At 39.1% G+C, this 19602-nt stretch overlaps 1 protein-coding gene across 1 annotated transcript in view; it reads left to right on the top strand.

The window, feature by feature from the left end:
* ACTR3 (actin related protein 3) overlaps positions 1-19318 on the top strand; it is a 59697-nt gene extending 40379 nt beyond the window's left edge. The window contains exons 10-12 of the mRNA XM_075609948.1: positions 17007-17132; positions 17421-17504; positions 18478-19318. Of these exons, the coding sequence (XP_075466063.1) occupies positions 17007-17132; positions 17421-17504; positions 18478-18573 (306 nt within the window). The 3' untranslated portion in view covers positions 18574-19318. The remainder of the gene's footprint in view (positions 1-17006; positions 17133-17420; positions 17505-18477) is intronic.
* Positions 19319-19602: the final 284 nt, after the last annotated feature.

The raw sequence follows: 19602 nt of genomic DNA, 5'->3' as shown, positions 1-19602 counted from the left end.
AGCACAAAGTTTCTCAGGTTTAGTATCCTGGGTCAGCACTTTCAGGTTACGGCGCTTACTTTTGTCCTGTCCTCGGCTCCTCAAGTCTTTACAAAGATGCTATCTGTAACTATAGCTTATATCTGACTACCATATAGTTGATTCCATATTTGGTCGACACCCTCATACACGAGGCAGGTCCAGAGTAGAAGAAAATCAGTAGCTTCACATGGTTATCCGTATATTATCCCAGCATGGATGGCTGATCAACTTCAAGAAAAGCAGGCTTGTTCCATCCCAAAGTTTGAAATTCCTAGAAATGCTATTTGAGATGGTGGCAGCAAAGGTATTTTTGCATGCGGAAATAAGGGATGTATCAAGCAATTTTGCACGAGGATACGCCAGCTGAATTTTCTGCATCAACGGTATGTGTCACTCTTAGGAAATATGGTAGCAGCAATAGAGACGGTTCCCTTGGGCCCTATTCCATTTAAGAAGACTCCAACACAATCTACTGTCAAGATGGAACAGCGTTGCACAGGATAATGGACACCAAGGTCCTATGCCTCCCTTAAATGGTGGCCAGTCATAAAACAATCTAGCCAGAGGCAGATCATTGCACCTTTTATGGACTGGGTCATTCCATCAGACGTGATCTCTACAGGTTCGATTGCCATTTTTCGCAAGAAACCTTCACCCACTGTACCTGGACAGAGCCCTAGTCAAAACTCTCAACCAACATTCTGCAGTTAAGACCTATGTTGAGGGTACTTGTGGCACTGTCATCTTCTTAAGGGATGTCCAGTAAAAATACAACGTTACGGCAATCTTACATAAACCATCAAGCAGGGACAGGGAGTCTTCAAGCCCTGAGAAGAGTTTCCAGAATCCTGGCATTGCCAGAGCTAAATATTCCAGCTATAATGGCAGTACATCTTGCAGGTGTTGAGAATACTCGAGCAGATTTTGTAAGCCAAAACATCATAGACCTGGCAGAATGGTCACTAAATCAGAATATTTTCTAACAAATTATTTGTAAATGGGGTAAGCTGTCGATGGCTCTTATGGCGCCTAGTCGAAACAAAAATTGACATATCTTTTCGAGATCAAGTAAAAGCAGGAGTGGACCCTCTGTCCAGGGATTTGAATTTCCCTCTGGTTTACATATTTCCTCCGATCCTTTTACTTCGGTGAATCCTGCAGAATATCAGGTCTCAGGGCATTCATGCTATACTAATAGCACAAGCTGGTGAAGGACCTGGTTCACGGATCTAAAGGATCCAAGAAGTCCTATTGAACGCTCCCAATTTTTCCAGACCGTGCATATAGTAAGTACCGCTTAATCATCCAAATCAAGATTATTAATTTAACGACCTGGAGACTGAAAGAATACCACTTACCAGTAACATCAAAGTTTTGTTTTTTGTTTATGGAAGACCCCTAACAACTGGTGCTTATCCATTGATGTTGTTCCCCGGTCTCCAACATCAGACATTCTAGATTTCCTCCAGGAAGGTTTTATAAAGGCCTCAACTATTCATTATTGACAGTCCAAGTAGCGGCACTTGGTATATTTCTTCAGGATCATTTAGCTGAACGAAGATACATACAACAGTTCATCAAGGCCACGAGAAAAATCAGACTTAGAGTTGCAGATTCCGTTCCGGCATGGAATATAAACATTGTGCTTCAAGTGTTACAGGCACCACCTATTGAACCATTGGCATTTGTTTTGTTCATGTAGTTGTCATTAAAAGCCATATGGCAATTACATCAAATCATGTCAGCTAGGAGAGTCAGTGAAGTTGGATCGCTATCTTGTGACCCACCTTTCCATATTTTCCATCAGGACAAGGTGTTCTTTGAACGATGCCTCCACATCAATCAAGAAATAGTGGTGCCATCATTTTGCCCAATTGTCAGGAATCAGGAGGTGTTTTTTTCTTATACTGGATATAGTGTGAGCTTCTAGAATTTACATTATTAGGACAGAAGAAATCAGAAAAGTAAGACATCCATTCATTCTTTTATCAGGACCACAAAAAGGGAAAGCTACTTCCAGGCTAGCAAGGTGGATCAAAAATATGATTCTTGAAGCCTATACATCTTTAAGGGAGTCTCCACCCATTCCACTGGGGCAGAGGTTCCCAACTCCAGTCCTCAAAGACCATGAACAGTGCAGGTTTTAAGCCTATCCTCTCATTAGCACAGGGGGCCCAATCATTGTGACCCACCTGTGCTCAAGCCGGGGTATACATAAAGCCTGCATGGTTAGTTGTTTCTTGAAGACTGAAGTTTGTAGCCTCTGCCCTAAGGCAATGGCAACTTCTTGGGCAATGTGACCAGAAGGCTCTCAGGACCAGATCTCCAAGGCTGCAACATGGTCATCCTTTGATATGTTTAAGACACGATCAGATAGCTGTATCAGCTGCAGCTGCCTTTGTATTGCTATAATTTGCCCACCCTTTTATTTAAAAACATTTTTTGGGGTGATGCTGCTTTGGGAATTGCCCTCATGTTATGCACTGACATGGAGGGACAGAAGAGAAAAATGACATTTTTACTTGCCAATAATTTATTTTTGTCCTAGTCTCACTATGGCAGCACATATCTAGTTCCCACCTGCCTTTTTTTTTTATTTTTTAGAACTTACATTTTTATTGAGTTTTTGCACAGAATACATACTGTACAAGTCTGTGTATATACGTATCCAAATGGTCCGGTCCATGAGCCTGTGTGACTCCCGTGGGGTTCCAAGGATTATCTTTTCCTTGTGGATCCCCCACACTCGTCAAAGGAGAGCACATCTAAAACTCTCCCACCTGTCTTTTTTAAAATTATTTTAACGAACTTTGCATACATTTTTTTTTAATTGATTTTTTCTTCCTAGAGTAGGTTATATAAATAATGAAAAAACGTAAAATGAAGGGGTGTGTGTGGGGTGTGTGTGGGGGGGGGGGGGGGGGGGGTATGTGTGTATCTCTGCAAGAAAAAGACTACAGCACACAACCCTAGTGCATTAGGAATTTATTATGAGGTAAAAAATGGTAATGTGCATTTACAAGAAAACAAGAGGTAAAAATCACATAAGGGTTTCTTTGCTTTTAAGAGGTACAATACCACTGCTGAGGCTTGAAATCATCTGGCACTGTTTGTAGGAAAAGTCGGTGTTTGTTGGTGTCAAATGACACTGGCTCCAACTTCCAAACAGCTCCAATGGGCTCAGCGTTCCTCCAGCCTCTGTGTTAAATCAATAGCTCTATAACGGCTAATTACAGCAGCACACGCAAAGAGTCCCTCAGTACACACAACACAGCACCTCGTGGTGACGTCACCCGACGGCGTTTCGTCAGCTTCAGCTTACTTTCTCAAGGGATAGTTACTGTTAAATGTCCTTAAATTCGCTTTTTCTGTAGATTCACATCAGTATAACAGAATTCAGCATTCTTGTCGTTTGCACACAAAAACAAAACGTTTATTTTGAAAATAATTACTTACATACAAAAATAGTAAGAATGACGATGGTGATGTTTCAAATAGATTGATATTCTTAAGAATAGTTGCACATAGTAACCTTCTTTCAGTTAATATTCTATCCAGGTATTAACATGTCCTTTTCTCCTCTTCATGGTATTATCAATCTGGACTGGTCTTTCTTCCTCTGGCCTATCTTCTCTCCATCCTTCCTTCCTTCCTAAACTCACTAAGCTCACTGCTGTATTTATCCATAAAGACCCACCCAGTCAGCCATTTTAACCTTGAAGATGGTATATCCTAACATGGCATTTAGCTACATTGCTGATGATATGAACTACCTCTCAACATATAAGGAGCTTCAAAGTTGCTGAACGTATAATTACTTCTGAATATAAAAGTCTTATGACAGCACTTTTCCTAGCTAGGACTTGTGCTGAAGCATTATTAACACACCAGCTGCTGTGACAGCTTCAAACTATTTAGGACTATAGCCTTTGACCTTTGTTCATTCTTGTTATTAGAATAGACTTCATATGTAAATGAATACTAAGAGATAGACAAAAATGATCTTCAAGCTCATTCCAGAGTTAGAGCAGTTTTCTTATAAGACACCATTTCAACAATTGTCCTTTAATCATTCATTCAGATGTGTGTATATGTTTAAACTTCTTTTAAGAAAAAGACAATTTCTTACAGCCCCTCTAATTTATATAAAAATATAAATAAAAAATCCATGTACCAATCACACACCAGTTGTATCACATTCAAAGATTATAAGGACAATATGTCAAAAGATATCTCCTAAATCAAAGGATCATTATTGGAAGAGTTGGAGGTTTTTTGTAAATTTCTGTTCATCATTTTTTTCAAAATATTCAGTCCATTGTTCCCAAGGGAACTCATTTACTTGAGATATATTAAATTGTAATGGAATCATATTTACATCTTTTGAGAGAATCTGTGACATATTCACTTGAATTCCATGTAAATATATTCCAATTGGACTTCCTCCAATACAATACAATCCTTTTAATAAAACCTCAGAATGTGTACACATAGGAAAGAAAGCTTTAACTATTTCTTTATCTGACATCACTTGTATACATACCCTGCCTTTTTCTACCAGAGTGACAAGATCGTGAAATGTTTTTACTGTCTCAATACAAAGTAAGCATGAACGATAAATAATCTTGACCTGGCGTAATAAACAAAGTATTTTAGAATAAAAATGTAAACAAGCGTAAAAAATCTATTCGTTAAGTCTTGCTATAATTGTGTAAAAAATAAAAATCTGGATATTGGAGACTATAAAATAATAACTGAATATTACTACCACTATTTCTAGTACTGTTATAGGAAATAAAACTCTTTCTTTTCCCAATATGGACTTTTAAAGAAAAAATAATAATACTTGTACACACTGTACATCGCACCCATAAATCTGTATAATTTTGAACCAATAACAATTCTTCTAGCAAACTTTGTTGTACTCCTAGAGATGTAATTCCCCGTTGTACTTTTTCAGTATTGATTATTTCTTTCAATAGTCCGAGTAGTAATAAATATAATAAAAATAGTCATTTTGTTCTTTTTCCTAAAAAATGAAAAAATATTCAGTCCCATCGGTGATGACTCTTGTTGATTTTCCTCATTCTTCTTGACTCCGATCATCCAATCGTATTCTTTATTCATCACACAATTACATATGACGTTTTGTTAAGTATTTTCTTTCACCGAAAACTTGTGCTGAAAAAACTCGAATTGTTCCCCCACAAACGTCGCAACGTTTCTTTGAAGAAATTCCACGCTATTCCATTCAGCGCATACAAATGCTCCAGACAATGCTCCCTGCACGTCCCGCAAATGTACCTTCTTCCTTGGGAAACTTGACCAGACAAAGGCAACCCCCGAACAGTCCGTCTCCCTCTAGGAGATTCGTGAAACGTGGTTCTCTGTCTCTGATCTGTTAATCAACTGTAGTCAAATCTACCAAAAACTTGACACTTCTTTTTTCTTCGGTTCGTTTCAATTTTTTCTCAAATCTTGGATCCAGGATGTATCGACAACACCCCCTCTAATCCAAATGTGACGAAAAAACTGAATGAAGGCTGGCTCGCCAATGTTAAATGTCCTTAAATTCGCTTTTTCTGTAGATTCACATCAGTATAACAGAATTCAGCATTCTTGTCGTTTGCACACAAAAACAAAACGTTTATTTTGAAAATAATTACTTACATACAAAAATAGTAAGAATGACGATGGTGATGTTTCAAATAGATTGATATTCTTAAGAATAGTTGCACATAGTAACCTTCTTTCAGTTAATATTCTATCCAGGTATTAACATGTCCTTTTCTCCTCTTCATGGTATTATCAATCTGGACTGGTCTTTCTTCCTCTGGCCTATCTTCTCTCCATCCTTCCTTCCTTCCTAAACTCACTAAGCTCACTGCTGTATTTATCCATAAAGACCCACCCAGTCAGCCATTTTAACCTTGAAGATGGTATATCCTAACATGGCATTTAGCTACATTGCTGATGATATGAACTACCTCTCAACATATAAGGAGCTTCAAAGTTGCTGAACGTATAATTACTTCTGAATATAAAAGTCTTATGACAGCACTTTTCCTAGCTAGGACTTGTGCTGAAGCATTATTAACACACCAGCTGCTGTGACAGCTTCAAACTATTTAGGACTATAGCCTTTGACCTTTGTTCATTCTTGTTATTAGAATAGACTTCATATGTAAATGAATACTAAGAGATAGACAAAAATGATCTTCAAGCTCATTCCAGAGTTAGAGCAGTTTTCTTATAAGACACCATTTCAACAATTGTCCTTTAATCATTCATTCAGATGTGTGTATATGTTTAAACTTCTTTTAAGAAAAAGACAATTTCTTACAGTTACTAATCATACACATGCATCTTAAATAGGACAGACAACAAAGAGTAGTTAATACCCTACTCATAGCATTCCCTGTCTTCTACATCCCACCATATTTATTGGTATTGGGATAGTATGAATAACCAATGACACGGTTGCCTGATAGCTATGATTTAATACATTTTTAATCCACATCACACGTTACTTTGGTAATATATGTTTTAAGGATTTATTAAAAGTTAATTTTTACACCTGGGTGGTGTGCATTTAAGTGAATTATTTTAGGGGGCACATCCATTTTGTGTTTCCCCTTCCCTTTTTTCTTAAATAGAACAGACCTGAAATATCATTGGCTGACAGGCTAAATCAACAAGGGAAAGATTTAAATGGGACAACGGATATAACACTAGTGAAAGGGACAACCATCTCTAATCTATGAATGACATTATAAATATATTTAAAAAAAAGCATGAGGGATATACAAGATACACATAATTACTGGTAAAATAATAAATGTATATATATTCTTTAAAAAGCTGTTTATAAAATTACAAAAGTAAACTAAAAAAAAAAATATTTAAAACTAGTAAATTGACTAGAATTAAAAATAACTTGCTGCGAGTGAATGATACCTTAGCCATATATAATCATATATTACAACTTATTTGGACAGTGAATATACTGACATATAATTAATTGAACACAAAAAGAAAAGACCTCTATATATCTATACAATAGTGCTAATATCGAACTGCTCATTTAGACCAAAGGGCACTAAACTATTCAAACGAAAGATCCAATAGCTTTCTCTCCTAGAAAGGAGCTTAAAGCGTTCACCTGACAGCACAGATGGAGGGATAACCTCTAACCCCATAGTCTTAAAATTATCTTGTTTTTTGTCATGAACCAAGGAGACGAGACAAAATGATTTACGACTCCATTAATGACATTTCTCTTATGCTCCATAAATCTCGTACTGAGTGGTCTCGTGGTGCGGCCCAGGTAATGTAGGCCGCAACCACAAGTCAACAGGTATACTACATAAGAAGTGAGACAATTTACAAACCCTTTGACTTTAACAAGTAGGAAAATGAGGCAGTGCATTGCCAGAGGTAACAGAAGGAGGCTCACGGTTTGCAGCAGCAAAAATGATTTATTGTATAAAAAGTGGACAAAAGGTCCCCCCTAAGCCGCAGCAGGGGTCCACCAACGCGTTTCGGGCAGTATGCCCTTTCTCAAGGTGTTAACCAGGACTTGTTTTTTCTGATGCACTGGTTTTCTACATACCTTTGACTTTAATCTGGGGATTCCCTGTGGTGGGTAGAGAAAATACTTTTTTGCAATCCATGTGCTTGCACATGGTGCATCTACCTCTCCCACACTTAAAATTGCCGTCTGGCCTAAGGTTAAACTTAAGTGGACATCTAAGTTTAGTAGGAGCAATGATGTTCTTAATACTATTGGCCTTCCTGTACACTATGGAAGGTCTCTCCTGTAGACTTTCCATTAAAACAGGGTCACCTAGGAGTACAGCCCAATGTTTACATATGATGGTCTCTAAAGACCGAGAAGAGCTGCTATACTGTGTAGAGAACACAGTACGGCCTTGGATATAATCTCTCTTCTCCTTCACCCTGCCTAGCCTCCTGTCTTTAGAAACTAAAAGGAGATAATTCCTCTCAGAGACAGCCGCCTTCTGACACGCCTCCCCCACTACAATAGGATCATATCCCTTGGCAAGAAAGGTGTCCCTAAGAGACTCCGATTGTGCCACAAAGTCCAGCTCAATGGAGCAATTGCACCTTAACCGGCTGAACCGGCTAAAAGGAATGTTGGTCAACCATTTAGGATGGTGACTACTTGTGGCCTCTACATATAACTATTAACAGATACCTCTTTAATGTGTACATCGGTCTGTATATTACAATCGGAATCAACTTTAAGGACCAAATCCAGGAATACCATCTCTTGAGGATCAACCACAAAGGTGAAGACCAGGCCGAGAACATTGCTGTTAAAATGGGATATAAGATCATTGACATTCCCAAACTGTGTATCCCAAATAATAAGTATATCGTTAATGAAACAGCCAGACTATACTAGACCCGCCCCCAGGGGATTCTTGGTCCAGACATGATTGTCTGCCCAAAATCCCATAAATTAGCATAACTGGGGGCAAATCTGGTACCCATGGCCATCCCACAAATCTGTAAATAATACTGGGATTGAAAAAGAAAATAATTGTGAGTGAGAATGTAACAAATAAGTGATAAAATAAAAGCACCTTGTGTATCCACCATTTTCGAATCGTGATCCAAATAATATTGAATAGCTAGCAGGCCTAAATCGTGGGCAATACATGTGTACAAAGATTGTACATCACATGTAGCCCACTGATAGGACGATAACCACTTTATATCTGAAACGGAGTCGATGACGTGAAAAGTGTCCCGAATATGTGACCTTAAATTGGTGACATATGTCTGCAGAAAGTAATCTACATATTGGGAGAGATTGGACGTCATCTATTCCGTTCCAGAAACAATAGGCCTGCCAGGAGGATTCACCAACCCTTTGTGAATTTTGGCCAAATGATAAAAAATGGGAATCCTAGGGTGATCAATAAAAAGAAATTGAAACTCAACATTAGTGATCAAATGATTAGAAAGTGCTATCTTCAACAAACAATGTAAATCGGCCTGATACACACTAGTGGGATCCCGTGGGAGCAAAATGTAGGAAACGGAATCAGAAAGAAGACGGCTAGCCTCTAAAAGGTAATCAACTTTGTCCTGAAGGACAATGCCGCCACCCTTATCGGCCTGTCTAATAGTGATATTATAATTAGTCTTAAGTTCCTTAAGGGCGGTAGTCTCGCCCCTAGACATATTGTAATGTGGCTTAGATTTAGAACACATGTCCTGAAGGTCCCTATTGACTAATGAATTAAAAGTCTCTATAAAACTCCCCTTTGATTGATAGGGAAAAAAAACAAGAAGGGGACTTAAAAGGGGTATTCAAAATAGAACAATTGTTATCAGGCAAATCAGATGTATCACCTATTTGGTCCAACGGAGTGGTCAAATGCACAGTATATTGATCTGAATCCTTAACTGTCCCAGACTGTGTTGAGGTTAACACAGGACTGCAAATAACTCCATTATCAAAATTCAAAGGGACATTAGAGATTTTATTTTTCAACAAAAAAATGTCTCTTGAGAGTTAATTTGCGAATGAACCTATTAAGGTCCACAGAAACCTCAAAAGGATCTGAGGTAATACTGGGACACTTAAATAAAGGACGGAACATAGAACACAGACAAAGCCCAGTGCTACATCCAACGACACACAAATATACTTTTCAACACCTGACCTTACACCTGCTGTACAAACCAAAGTTTCTGAATGTCTCTCTGCTATATCATCCTGGATGGCCCTCCGTCGCCTTAAACTCAACATGGCTAAAAATGAGCTCCTCATACTTCCTCCCAAACCTGGCCCTACTACCTCCTTCCACATTACTGTTGGAACTACCATCATTCACCCAGTAGCCCAAGCATTCTGCCTAGGGGTCACACTCGACTCCTCTCTCACATTCGCCCCTCACATTCAAAACATTTCTAAAACCTGTCGCTTTTTCCTCCGCAATATAACTAAGATACGCCCTTTCCTCTGTTGCTCGACTGCTAAAACTCTGACTCAGGCCCTCATTCTCTCCCGTCTTGATTACTGTAACCTGCTGTCCGGCCTTCCTGCCTCTCACCTGTCTCCCCTACAATCTATCCTAAACGCTGCTGCCAGAATCACTCTACTCTTTCCTAGATCTGTCTCAGCATCTCCCCTCATGAAATCCCTCTCCTGGCTTCCGATCAAATCCCGCATCTCACACTCCATTCTTCTCCTCACTTTTAAAGCTTTACACTCTTCTGCCCCTCCTTACATCTCTGCCCTAATTTCTCGTTATGCACCATCCAGACTCTTGGGTTCTTCTCAAGGATGTCTTCTTTTTACCCCCTTTGTATCTAAAGCCCTCTCCCGCTTTAAACCTTTTTCACTGACTGCCCCACACCTCTGGAATGCCCTTCCCCTCAGTACCCGACTTGCACCCTCTCTATCCACCTTTAAGACCCACCTTAAGACACACTTGCTTAAAGAAGCATATGAATAGCACTGTGGATATTCTGAACACATGATGCATAAGCTTGGCCCCCTGCAGACGCACTTACCAGAACTCCCTCCTACTGTCTCTGTACGTTCTCCCTACCTACCAATTAGACTGTAAGCTCCTCGGGGCAGGGACTCCTCTTCCTTAATGTTGGTTTTATGTCTGAAGCACTTATTCCCATGACCTGTTATTTATATTATCTGTTATTTATTTGATTACCCCATCTATTACTACTGTGAAGCGCTATGTACATTAATGGCGCTATATAAATAAAGACATACAATACAGTAAAGTACCTTAATATATATATATATATATATATATATATATATATATATATATGTATATATATATGTATATATATATATCTAAAATAAAAACATTTGGTCATTTAGTTTGATTCTTTGGCCAAAGCATCTTAAGCTTGCACACCAAACGCCAAGGTAGACCAAGTCGGTGCAAGTCCTAACACTAATCAATTCTTAATAACATCTATAATACCAGGAAGAAAACTTTATAATAAAGCTGTTGTGATTAGCGGCATAGTTCTTAGTGTGATTGAAGCTCTTATTTACCTGTACAATACTAGGAAAAGCAATCTGAATTAGATTTTGTCGCAACCAAACTGCATGCAACGACCTGCTTATGTGAAATGTGAAATGGAGTGATCCTTAACCATTTAGAAGCAAGGTGGGATGGGGGTGAGCTTAGAACCTGGGAAGGAGGAGCCACCCTCCCAATCAGCTGTGACCAGCTGGACAAGATTACAGAACAGAGATATACAGTAAGCTCCTATTAAACCCCCAAAGTAACCACAACTATATATATATGTATATATATATTAAAATATATATATGTAAATATATATATATTTAAAGGATAGAACACAGACAAAGCCCAGTGCTACATCCAATGACACAATACACAGTAATGTACCTTAATAAATAAATATATATGTATGACCTGAATATATATATATATATATAATCAAAAAATAAATAGATGATACCGTTCTGTGGCTAACGAAATGCTTTTATTTGTGTGAGCTTTCGAGATACACTGATCTCTTCTTCCGGCGATGTTACAATGAATGAAGCAAGCAAAAGCTATACTATAAACAGTGTCTATTGGAATGTTATCTGTGCTGGTCCTTCCCCCGGTGTGGATGTGTTTTATGGCTGGAGGTGTCAAAAGGTTCCTGAAAGCAAGTGATGAAAGAGTGTGTATGTGTATCAGTGTGAATAAAAATGAATGGAGAGCCCACAGTATATATAGTGCTTTACAAAAGGTGTGTGTGTGGAGTGGGAGCGGATATAAATGGTGTGGGTGGGTGTGGAAATGTGAGAGTTAGTAGCATAACTAAAAGTGTGTGTGGATACTATGTGGTCCCTATTGGTGTATAGGGATGGAAAAACAAGGAGTATAAGTATGTGTTGTTTTTCCATCCCTATACACCAATAGGGACCACATAGTATCCACACACACTTTTAGTTATGCTACTAACTCTCACATTTCCTCACCCATCCACACCATTTATATCCGCTCCCACTCCACACACACCTTTTGTAAAGCACTATATATACTGTGGGCTCTCCATTCATGTTAATTCACACTGATACACATACACACTCTTTCATCACTTGCTTTCAGAAACCTTTTGACATCTCCAGCCATAAAACACATCCACACCGGGGGAAGGACCAGCACAGATAACATTCCAATAAACACTGTTTATAGTATAGCTTTTGCTTGCTTCATTCATTGTAACATCGCCAGAAGAAGAGATCAGTGTATCTCGAAAGCTCGCACAAATAAAAGCATTTCGTTAGCCACAGAACGGTATCATCTATTTATTTTTTGATTATTGAAGCTCGGCTAACACGGTACTGATACCTCTACGTGTATGTGTGTGTGTATGTGTGTGTGTATATGTGTGTGTATATGTGTGTGTGTATGTGTGTGTGTATGTGTGTGTGTATGTGTGTGTGTATGTGTGTGTGTATGTGTGTGTGTATGTGTGTGTGTATGTGTGTGTGTATGTGTGTGTGTATATGTGTGTGTATATGTGTGTGTATATGTGTGTGTATATGTATATATAATAAAAACATTTCTTTTTGGTCAAGCTTAAGATGCTTTGGCCAAAGAATCAAACTAAATGACCCTTTTAAGTCCCCTTCTTGGTTTTTTTTCCCCATCAATCAAAGGGGAATATTATAGAGACTTTTTATTCATTAGTCAATAGGGACCTTCAGGACATGTGCTCTAAGTCTAAGCCATATTACACTCCTACAGGAGTGGGGCAGGATGATTCCCCAGTGGTGATAAAAGTCGGCCCATCTCTAAAAAAGAATCTTTCAAAAAGCAAAGAAACCCTTATGTGATTTTTACCTCTTGTTTTCTTGTAAGTGTGCATTACTATTTTTTACCTTATAATAAATTCCTATTTTTGGTAATGCACTAGGGTTGTGCGCTGTTGTGTTTTTTTTCTTGCAGATTTCCTATGGGGAGTGATTCACCCAGATACAGCTGCCTCCCTTTTGATTTTTGCAATCATCTGATTCCCTACATTTGGATTCATCATAAACTCTGTGCATTCACTTGTAACTATACATTTTCTATGTACAGCCTTCAATATGGTGGTAGGGGACTCCATTATTAGGAAAGGAGATAGGGCAATCTGTTGCCATGACCGCATGAACCAAACATTTTGTTGTCTCCCGGGTGCTCGGGTTCGGCACATTGCGAATCGGGTAGACAGATTGTTGGGGTGGGGCTGGGATTGACCCGGCGGTCTTGGTACACGTTGGCACCAATGACAAAGTTAGAGAAAGATGGAGGGTCCTAAAAAATGATTACAGGGATCTAGGCCAAAAGCTTAAGGCAAGGACCTCCAAGGTAGTATTTTCTGAAATACTACCAGTGCCATGCACTACCGCAGGGAGACAGTCAGAGATCAGGGAGGTTAATGCATGGCTAAGAAAGTGGTGTAGGAAGGAGGGGTTTGGGTTTTTAGAGCATTGGGACTCCTTTTCTGAGAGGTGCCATCTATATTCTAGGGACGGATTGCACCTCAATGAAGAGGGATCTTCTGTGCTAGGGGGGAGAATGTTAAAAAGGTTGGAGGAGATTTTAAACTAGGTTGGAGGGGGGAGGGGAATGAAACAGATAATGAACTAAATGGCATAGAGGAGGATACAAGGTGGTATGGAGGTAGATTGGGGGCAAGTGCGAGTTTGACAAGCAGCGAGACACACATAGTAAATACAGATAATACTAGAAAACTTCTAAAGACTAAACCAAGTGGGCGCAGAAAGGAAGGAGCAGATAAGATAATAGTACAGGCTGAAAAAAAACTTTGTGGATAGAAATTAGCAGTGGAGGTAAAAGTATTAAGAAAATGTTTGTGGGAATATGCTATAAACCACCAAATATCTGTGAGATTGAGGAAGCTAAAATACTTTTGCAAATGGAAAAGGCATCAAAACTGGGTCATGTTTGCATAATGGGGGATTTTAATTATCCAGACATAGACGGGGGCAATGAGATTAGCGTTACAACAAAAGGAAACAGTTTTTTGGGGGTGCTTAAAGACAATTATATGACCTAAATTATTGAGGAACCAACCAGGAGAGGGGCAATACTGGATTTTGTCATATCAAACAATGTAGAAGTAATAACAAATATTCAAGTCCTGGAACATTTGGCTAACAGTGATCATAACATGGTCTCATTTGAAATAAATGATCAAAAAATAGATTACTTGGGTTCAACAAAGGCCTTAAACTTTAGAAAGGCAGATTTTAATAAACTGAGGTCTAATCTAGTAGTAATACAATGGGATGATGTTTTTGCAGGGAAAAAGGTAGAAGATAAATGGGCAGTCTTTAAAACATTGTTAGAAAAGCACACTTATCAGTGTATACCCTTGGGTAATAAGTATAAAAGAAATAAGTCAAAACCAATGTGGCTAAATAAACAGGTAGGGGAGGAAATGGACAAGAAAAGGAAGGCGTTTAGATTCTTGAAGTCAGAAGGGACGGAGACATCGTAACAGAATTATAAGGAATGTAACAAAAATTGCAGAAGGGCAATCAAATTAGCAAAAATGGATAATGAAAAAAGGATTGCAATAGAAAGTAAGGTCAACCCTAAAAAGTTCTTTAAGTACCTTAATAACAATAAAATGAGAAAAGAAAATATAGGACCCTTTCAGTGTGAGATGGGTAAGCAGATTATTGGAGATAAGGAAAAAGCTGAGGTATTAAACAAATTCTTTGCCTCTGTGTTTACCAGGGAAGAATCAAGTTCAATAGTAGTGGCGCAGGAGGAAGCCACAACCTCCATATTAATGAGCAATTGGTTAACTGAGGAAGAAGTTCATAAGCGACTTGAAAAAATTAAAGTAAATAAGGCACCTGGCCCCGATGGCATACATCCAAGCGTTCTCAAGGAGTTAAGTTCAATAATAGCCAAACCATTATATTTAATATTCAAGGACTCCATTTCCACAGGCTCAGAACCACAAGACTGGCAGAAAGCAGATGTGGTGCCTATATTTAAAAAGGGAGCTAGATTACAACCGGGAAATTACAGACGTGTAACCCTGACTTCAATAGTAGGGAAACTACTTGAAGGTTTAATACGGGATAATATTCAGGAATACCTAATGGAAAACAAAATTATTAGTAATAGTCAGCATGGATTTATGAAGGATAGATCTTGCCAAACTAACCTTATTTGTTTCTTTGAGGAGGTAAGTAGGAATTTAGACCAGGGTAATGCAGTTGATGTAGTCTACTTAGATTTTAGAAAGGCTTTTGATACCGTTTCACACAAGAGGTTGGTGTACAAAATAAAGAAAATTGGACTCAGTAATAATATATGCACCTGGATTGAAAACTGGTTAAAGGACAGACAACAGAGGGTTGTCATAAATGGAACTTTTTCAGGTTGGGCTAAAGTCGTGAGTGGAGTACCTCAGGGATCGGTACTGGGACCCCTGCATTTTAACTTGTTTATTAATGACCTTGAGTTGGGATTGAGAGCAAAGTCTCCAACTTTGCTGATGATACTAAATTGTGTAAGGTAATAGAATCAGAGCAGGATGTAATTTCTCTTCAGAAGGACTTGGAGAGACTGGAAACGCGGGCAGGTAAATGGCAGATGAGGTTTAATACAGATAAATGTAAGGTTATGCATTTGGGATGCAAGAATAAAAAGGGGACTTACAAATTAAATGGAGATATATTGGGAGAATCCTTGATGGAGAAGGATTTAGGAGTGCTGGTAGACAGCAGGCTTACAAATAGTGCCCAAAGTCATGCAGTAGCTGCAAAGGCAAACAGGATCTTATCTTGCATCAAACTGGCAATGGATGGAAGGGAAGTAAACATAATTATGCCCCTTTACAAAGCACTAGTAAGACCACACCTTAAATATGGAGTACAATTTTTGGCACCAATCCTAAGAAAAGACATTATGGAACTAGAGAGAGTGCAGAGAAGAGCCACCAAATTAATAAAGGGAATGGACAATCTAACTTATGAGGAGAGGGTAGCTAAATTAGATTAATTTACATTAGAAAAGAGGCGTCTAAGAGGGGATATGATAACTATATACTAATATATTCGGGGACAATACAAGGAGCTTTCAAAATAACTATTCATCCCACGGGCAGTACAAAGGACTCAGGGTCATCCCTTAAGGTTGGAGGAAAGGAGATTTCACCAGCAACAAAGGAAAGGTTTCTTTACAGTAAGGGCAGTTAAAATGTGGAATTCATTACTCATGGAGACTGTGATGGCAGATACAATAGATTTGTTCAAAAAAAGGTTGGGCATCTTTTTAGATGGGAATGGTACCACAGGGAATTACCAAATAAGTATACATGGGAAGGATGTTGATCCAGGGATTAATCCGATTGCCAATTCTTGGAGTCAGGAAGGAATTAATTTTTCCCCTTTAATGGGGTTTTTGTTTGCTTTCCTCTGGATCAATAACTAAGTATAGATATAGGATAAAGTATCTGTTGTCTAAAGTGTGTGTGTGTGTGTGTGTGTGTGTGTGTGTGTGTGTGTGTGTGTGTGTGTGTGTGTGTGTGTGTCGGTTATACTGGCTATGCAAAAATGAAGCAAGGATAGGTTTTACCATACTTAGTCTTAACCCTGGCTGTGACCATGCAGTAAACTTAAACACGCACGCTCACATATATATATATATATATATATATATAGATATATATATATATACACACACACACGTGTATGTATATTATCTTGGCTCTATGTACAACTGACCAGTCTCTAAAAGCCTCAGTCTGGTCAGAACTGTATTCCACCAGATGGGGAGACCATAGCTTCCCTCATGTCATGTGCTAACGTGGAGGAACCAGGGGAAAATAAATTATATCGTTAAGTAAAAATTCCTTTTTTCAGGTCACACAAACTCGTTGTGAATAGATGTTTCTGAGGTTTTCTTCCTTCTTTCTCTACTTAGAATATTGTTCTCTCTGGAGGCTCAACCATGTTCCGTGACTTCGGGCGCCGTATGCAGCGAGATTTAAAGAGGACAGTAGATGCCAGACTGAAGCTCAGTGAGGAACTGAGTGGAGGCAGGCTGAAGGTGAGTGTGTAAGGGAAAAATCAGTTGGGAAGAACCTCTGCGGGATACATTGGTCAGACTCTAATCCAGTAGTATATACTGTATCATAAAGTCCCCGCTGATGAAAGGAGGAGGATTTAGCAGCTTTTTCCGCTGCTGTTTGAAGTATTTAATTTTGACAAAACCTTTTATCAAAGGGCAGAGATTTGTGTATTTTTTGGGGGACTTGACAGCTGAGTGCTATTTTACAGGTAACAAGTGACATCTGAATGTTCTGTTCATCTTGTTTCATTTCTGGAATGTTTGTAGCCGAAGCCCATCGATGTCCAGGTGATCACCCACCACATGCAGAGATATGCTGTCTGGTTTGGAGGTTCAATGTTGGCGTCCACGGTGAGTTTGTCCTATAAAGTCAGTGACCATGCAGCTGCTGCCAGTAGCATTACACTGGAAATCTTTATAATATGCTCAGATGTCGGGAAATTAGTTTTCTAATCCGCTCGTATACCCTGGCCAAGCATCTGCACATATTGCTGCTCTTCGGGCTCGAGCAGCGTTGTGTGATGTGCATTTAAGTACAGCCCATGCAGGGATCCTGGACCGCATTATGCGCAGAAAGCAACATAAGTTGACATGAAATTCCATCTAAAGGAAGGAAATAGTCTGAGGTAGGATAAACCCTTTTCGAATTTAGCGTCAACATTTTTAGAAAATGCATATATAAACACTATGAATTATAAGGAATCTAATGTTTATAAAGTGCATGATGACGATAGTGGCTACTATGGATCAGATGTCAAATAATTTTTTTAAATAATATGCATTTTCTCCTGGCAGCAGCTGTCATGTTTAATTTGAGATAATTAATGACCCTGGAAGCATTGTGATTCTTTAAATTAATTGAGAACCAACTACTGTAGTTCGTTTTCTGCGTGCTAATGCTATTTGAAATAATCTCAGATGAAGAGGATGGGGTAGGGGCAATCAGTGGACTGAATTGTACTGATCTAGGAGAACCTGGAGAGATTACCAAATCTCCGTGCACTGCAGCCTTTCGGTGTTCTGAATCCTATCACAAATGAAAGGTGACTGCTTAATAACAGTCATTTCATTTCAGATTGCTTTTTGTGTGTGTAGCTCCACTGCCGAAGAACAATTTGTATCAGTGATGCAGTGTTTTCAGAAGGCTGCAGTGCCAGTATATAAACACCAATGGTTCTGTCCGGTGATTGCATACTAGATATGCCTGTGTGTAATTGATGTGAAATGATGTGCCCTGTGTGTTGGTGTTATTGTAATGGATGTAATCTGTGGCCAGTCCTTTGTGGTGTGCAGAAAATAGTTATATTCCTGTTTTTGCTTTCAGCCGGAGTTTTACCAAGTGTGCCATACCAAAAAGGACTATGAAGAGATCGGGCCGAGCATCTGTCGCCACAACCCTGTGTTTGGCGTCATGTCGTAAAGCTGGTGCTGGATGAGGGGCTCGCTGATCCCATGTCTGGACAGCTGGTGTCCGGAATCATTGTTACAGCCAGATTATTATCCTGTCCAGTGTCAGCGGAGCCTGAAATGCATTGCACAGATTGTGTCCGGCAGCTCCGTGTCAATGTATTTTAGGCCCCTCTGGTTTTTGAGGCTCTAATAACTGTCTCAATGTGCAGATATGGTAATGAGCCAAATGATTGCAGTGGGTTTTAGTTCTTTCTGTGCCCTGGTATTTTGTATGTTGCTGGATTTGGCAGGACTTGATATTTGCGCTCAGTTCTACATGGACTGTGTACGTATGTGAACAATGCCAGAACATGTGTGTATTAAATGTTTTAAATAGGACACGTCACCTGAGGCACACAGACCCTAGGGAGAAAGATTTATACATGGTACATGAGAAATGGGCTTTATGGCAGGTCACATGGGAAGGACTTGATGGATCTTGTGATTTATATGAATTGGGACCAATCTATATTTTAAGGTTCCTTACATTGCGTCTTGGCCAGTGCTTTGGGAACTGAAACGCTTCTATTCAGAGTTATTCCTCTGCCTGCTTGTGCTTTCTGAATACTAAGTGCTTTCTCTGTTTCTTGCTTAAAGACTTTTGGACCAACCAGACTTGCAGCTGTATGGTAGTTTCTGATTAAAACAATAGATTGGTTGAAGCTTGGTTTGTGGAGCTTAAAATTCCAATAAAGATACAATATCTCTTTTTACAATGTTTTCTTCTTTCTGTTTCATACAAAAAATGGTAAAAATCTGCTTAAAGGTTTATTTTCCCACACACTGTCTGGCTTTTCACTTCTCAGTCTTTCGTATTCAAGGATGAGGTTTAGGAAGATGCTTCAATGTTGGACGTGGGTAACACTAACATTTTGCTTCTCACAGAGGGCTGCGACCAGCAAACAATATACAGGCATACCCCGGTTTAAGGACACTCACTTTAAGCACACTCGCGAGTAAGGGCATATTGCCCAATAGGCAAACGGCAGCTCACGCATGC

This window comes from Ascaphus truei, chromosome 7 (genome assembly GCF_040206685.1).
Source record: "Ascaphus truei isolate aAscTru1 chromosome 7, aAscTru1.hap1, whole genome shotgun sequence".
Classification (NCBI taxonomy): domain Eukaryota; kingdom Metazoa; phylum Chordata; class Amphibia; order Anura; family Ascaphidae; genus Ascaphus; species Ascaphus truei.
The sequence above is the reverse complement of the archived record's forward strand: the minus strand, read 5'-3'. Positions and strand labels throughout refer to the sequence as shown.